General features: G+C 51.0%; 1 protein-coding gene across 1 annotated transcript in view; it reads right to left on the bottom strand.

Annotated features, from left to right (window-relative positions):
• syn3 (synapsin III) overlaps positions 1 to 4240 on the bottom strand; it is a gene marked incomplete at both ends in the record, with an annotated part of 75800 nt that extends 71560 nt beyond the window's left edge. Inside the window, one exon of the mRNA XM_079817859.1 lies at positions 3876 to 4240. Within this exon, the coding sequence (XP_079673985.1) occupies positions 3876 to 4240 (365 nt within the window). The remainder of the gene's footprint in view (positions 1 to 3875) is intronic.
• Between the last annotated feature and the right edge of the window lie 760 nt (positions 4241 to 5000).

Genomic DNA, 5000 nt, shown 5'->3' with positions numbered 1-5000 from the left:
CTCTCATTAACTCTCAGTGTTTCTCTAGCGCCTCCTGCTGGCCTGAGACAGACTCTCATTAACTCTCAGTGTTTCTCTAGCGCCTCCTGCTGGCCTGAGACGGACTCTCATTAACTCTCAGTGTTTCTCTAGCTCCTCCTGCTGGCCTGAGACAGACTCTCATTAACTCTCAGTGTTTCTCTAGCACCTCCTGCTGGCCTGAGACAGACTCTCATTAACTCTCAGTGTTTCTCTAGCTCCTCCTGCTGGCCTGAGACAGACTCTCATTAACTCTCAGTGTTTCTCTAGCTCCTCCTGCTGGCCTGAGACAGACTCTCATTAACTCTCAGTGTTTCTCTAGCACCTCCTGCTGGCCTGAGACAGACTCTCATTAACTCTCAGTGTTTCTCTAGCGCCTCCTGCTGGCCTGAGACAGACTCTCATTAACTCTCAGTGTTTCTCTAGCGCCTCCTGCTGGCCTGAGACAGACTCTCATTAACTCTCAGTGTTTCTCTAGCTCCTCCTGCTGGCCTGAGACGGACTCTCATTAACTCTCAGTGTTTCTCTAGCGCCTCCTGCTGACCTGAGACGGACTCTCATTAACTCTCAGTGTTTCTCTAGCGCCTCCTGCTGGCCTGAGACAGACTCTCATTAACTCTCAGTGTTTCTCTAGCGCCTCCTGCTGGCCTGAGACAGACTCTCATTAACTCTCAGTGTTTCTCTAGCGCCTCCTGCTGGCCTGAGACGGACTCTCATTAACTCTCAGTGTTTCTCTAGCGCCTCCTGCTGGCCTGAGACAGACTCTCATTAACTCTCAGTGTTTCTCTAGCGCCTCCTGCTGGCCTGAGACAGACTCTCATTAACTCTCAGTGTTTCTCTAGCGCCTCCTGCTGGCCTGAGACAGACTCTCATTAACTCTCAGTGTTTCTCTAGCGCCTCCTGCTGGCCTGAGACGGACTCTCAATAACTCTCAGTGTTTCTCTAGCGCCTCCTGCTGGCCTGAGACAGACTCTCATTAACTCTCAGTGTTTCTCTAGCGCCTCCTGCTGGCCTGAGACAGACTCTCATTAACTCTCAGTGTTTCTCTAGCGCCTCCTGCTGGCCTGAGACAGACTCTCATTAACTCTCAGTGTTTCTCTAGCGCCTCCTGCTGGCCTGAGACAGTCTCTCATTAACTCTCAGTGTTTCTCTAGCGCCTCCTGCTGGCCTGAGACGGACTCTCATTAACTCTCAGTGTTTCTCTAGCACCTCCTGCTGGCCTGAGACAGACTCTCATTAACTCTCAGTGTTTCTCTAGCGCCTCCTGCTGGCCTGAGACAGTCTCTCATTAACTCTCAGTGTTTCTCTAGCACCTCCTGCTGGCCTGAGACGGACTCTCATTAACTCTCAGTGTTTCTCTAGCACCTCCTGCTGGCCTGAGACGGACTCTCATTAACTCTCAGTGTTTCTCTAGCGCCTCTTGCTGGCCTGAGACGGACTCTCATTAACTCTCAGTGTTTCTCTAGCACCTCCTGCTGGCCTGAGACAGACTCTCATTAACTCTCAGTGTTTCTCTAGCGCCTCCTGCTGGCCTGAGACAGACTCTCATTAACTCTCAGTGTTTCTCTAGCGCCTCCTGCTGGCCTGAGACAGACTCTCATTAACTCTCAGTGTTTCTCTAGCGCCTCCTGCTGGCCTGAGACGGACTCTCATTAACTCTCAGTGTTTCTCTAGCACCTCCTGCTGGCCTGAGACGGACTCTCATTAACTCTCAGTGTTTCTCTAGCACCTCCTGCTGGCCTGAGACGGACTCTCATTAACTCTCAGTGTTTCTCTAGCGCCTCCTGCTGGCCTGAGACAGACTCTCATTAACTCTCAGTGTTTCTCTAGCGCCTCCTGCTGGCCTGAGACGGACTCTCATTAACTCTCAGTGTTTCTCTAGCACCTCCTGCTGGCCTGAGACGGACTCTCATTAACTCTCAGTGTTTCTCTAGCACCTCCTGCTGGCCTGAGACGGACTCTCATTAACTCTCAGTGTTTCTCTAGCACCTCCTGCTGGCCTGAGACGGACTCTCATTAACTCTCAGTGTTTCTCTAGCGCCTCCTGCTGGCCTGAGACAGACTCTCATTAACTCTCAGTGTTTCTCTAGCGCCTCCTGCTGGCCTGAGACGGACTCTCATTAACTCTCAGTGTTTCTCTAGCACCTCCTGCTGGCCTGAGACGGACTCTCATTAACTCTCAGTGTTTCTCTAGCGCCTCCTGCTGGCCTGAGACAGACTCTCATTAACTCTCAGTGTTTCTCTAGCGCCTCCTGCTGGCCTGAGACAGACTCTCATTAACTCTCAGTGTTTCTCTAGCGCCTCCTGCTGGCCTGAGACGGACTCTCATTAACTCTCAGTGTTTCTCTAGCGCCTCCTGCTGGCCTGAGACAGACTCTCATTAACTCTCAGTGTTTCTCTAGCACCTCCTGCTGGCCTGAGACAGACTCTCATTAACTCTCAGTGTTTCTCTAGCGCCTCCTGCTGGCCTGAGACGGACTCTCATTAACTCTCAGTGTTTCTCTAGCGCCTCCTGCTGGCCTGAGACAGACTCTCATTAACTCTCAGTGTTTCTCTAGCGCCTCCTGCTGGCCTGAGACGGACTCTCATTAACTCTCAGTGCTTCTCTAGCACCTCCTGCTGGCCTGAGACAGACTCTCATTAACTCTCAGTGTTTCTCTAGCGCCTCCTGCTGACCTGAGACAGACTCTCATTAACTCTCAGTGTTTCTCTAGCGCCTCCTGCTGGCCTGAGACGGACTCTCATTAACTCTCAGGGTTTCTCTAGCACCTCCTGCTGGCCTGAGACAGACTCTCATTAACTCTCAGTGTTTCTCTAGCACCTCCTGCTGGCCTGAGACAGACTCTCATTAACTCTCAGTGTTTCTCTAGCGCCTCCTGCTGGCCTGAGACGGACTCTCATTAACTCTCAGTGTTTCTCTAGCGCCTCCTGCTGGCCTGAGACAGACTCTCATTAACTCTCAGTGTTTCTCTAGCGCCTCCTGCTGGCCTGAGACAGACTCTCATTAACTCTCAGTGTTTCTCTAGCGCCTCCTGCTGACCTGAGATAGACTCTCATTAACTCTCAGTGTTTCTCTAGCGCCTCCTGCTGGCCTGAGACGGACTCTCATTAACTCTCAGTGTTTCTCTAGCGCCTCCTGCTGGCCTGAGACAGACTCTCATTAACTCTCAGTGTTTCTCTAGCGCCTCCTGCTGGCCTGAGACAGACTCTCATTAACTCTCAGTGTTTCTCTAGCGCCTCCTGCTGGCCTGAGACAGACTCTCATTAACTCTCAGTGTTTCTCTAGCACCTCCTGCTGGCCTGAGACAGACTCTCATTAACTCTCAGTGTTTCTCTAGCACCTCCTGCTGGCCTGAGACAGACTCTCATTAACTCTCAGTGTTTCTCTAGCGCCTCCTGCTGGCCTGAGACGGACTCTCATTAACTCTCAGTGTTTCTCTAGCGCCTCCTGCTGGCCTGAGACGGACTCTCATTAACTCTCAGTGTTTCTCTAGCGCCTCCTGCTGGCCTGAGACAGACTCTCATTAACTCTCAGTGTTTCTCTAGCGCCTCCTGCTGGCCTGAGACAGACTCTCATTAACTCTCAGTGTTTCTCTAGCGCCTCCTGCTGGCCTGAGACAGACTCTCATTAACTCTCAGTGTTTCTCTAGCGCCTCCTGCTGGCCTGAGACAGACTCTCATTAACTCTCCGTGTTTCTCTAGCGCCTCCTGCTGGCCTGAGACAGACTCTCATTAACTCTCAGTGTTTCTCTAGCGCCTCCTGCTGGCCTGAGACAGACTCTCATTAACTCTCAGTGTTTCTCTAGCGCCTCCTGCTGGCCTGAGACGGACTCTCATTAACTCTCAGTGTTTCTCACCAGTCTGTGAGCGGGTCGTCGATGACCAGAAGGATTCTGGGTTTGCGAATGGCAGGTTTTGCATCTGCATGTGCGGCCGCGGCTTTGGCATGGACGGCGCTAGCGAGCTGAGCCGTCTTCACCACGCTGGAGAAGGAGCTGAGGAACCCTGTGGGGGCCGGAGCCGGAGCCGGAGCCAGAGCCGGAGCCAGAGCCGGGGCAGGAGCCGGTGGGGCCGGTGGGGTGGGTGGGGTTGGGCGGCGCTCAGTGGCCGGCGAGGCTGGAGAACTGCTGGAGCTGGACGATCTCTGCAGGTCCATCATGTAGCCGTTGGGCAGGTTGGCTACGAAGCTGCTGTCCGACAATCGCCTGCGCAGGTAATTCATGCTGAAGAGTCTGACACACACACACACACACACGCACACACACACACACACAGCATTAGAGTAACGAGCTTGACCACAGCCATCCCATGATCCTCTGCTGCACATGCTCTACACAAACTCACTCAGTCGCCTAGCAACCGCTTCTGTTTGATCACGTGACCCTCAGATGAATATCATAGATTAATATATTCATCAGAATAGTTACAGAATTTAATAAAGTGTGAACTCAATTAGAGAAACGACAATAGGATTGAAATGGAAAATCAAATAAATAGTTATTAGTTATTATCTGTCATAAATAGTGGAATAAAGCGAGTCTGGAAGAGTGAATTAATCAGATCATTAATAATATCAGTCACTTAGCAACACACAACACGTGTCACCAAACTAAACATAATACTAATAACGTATACTATGTACAAAAAATCAGATGAGCCCAGAATATGAACGCAACGCGCATAATTACACGTTAAATGTTTTCCTACCATAGAAAACCATTATAAAAAAACACGTAACGTGGCTTAATGTACTAAGACAGTGTTATTAAGAGACTGGAAACATAACACAAATACTGTTTGATAGAACTGCTTGTGCTTGGTTTGTTACCACAGTTATCTGCGTGCTTCCTCAGCGATGAACTTCCACATTTGCGGCTATCTTTTCTTAAACTCCTCATGATCCATCTCGACGAGTGCAGGCAGAGCACGCGCGTGGTTGTGATTCTTCTGTGAGGGCGCGCGCGGCTGTGGTTCTTCTGTGA

This window comes from Gobio gobio (assembly GCF_949357685.1).
Source record: "Gobio gobio genome assembly, chromosome: 5".
Lineage (NCBI taxonomy): Eukaryota > Metazoa > Chordata > Actinopteri > Cypriniformes > Gobionidae > Gobio > Gobio gobio.
The sequence above is the reverse complement of the archived record's forward strand: the minus strand, read 5'-3'. Positions and strand labels throughout refer to the sequence as shown.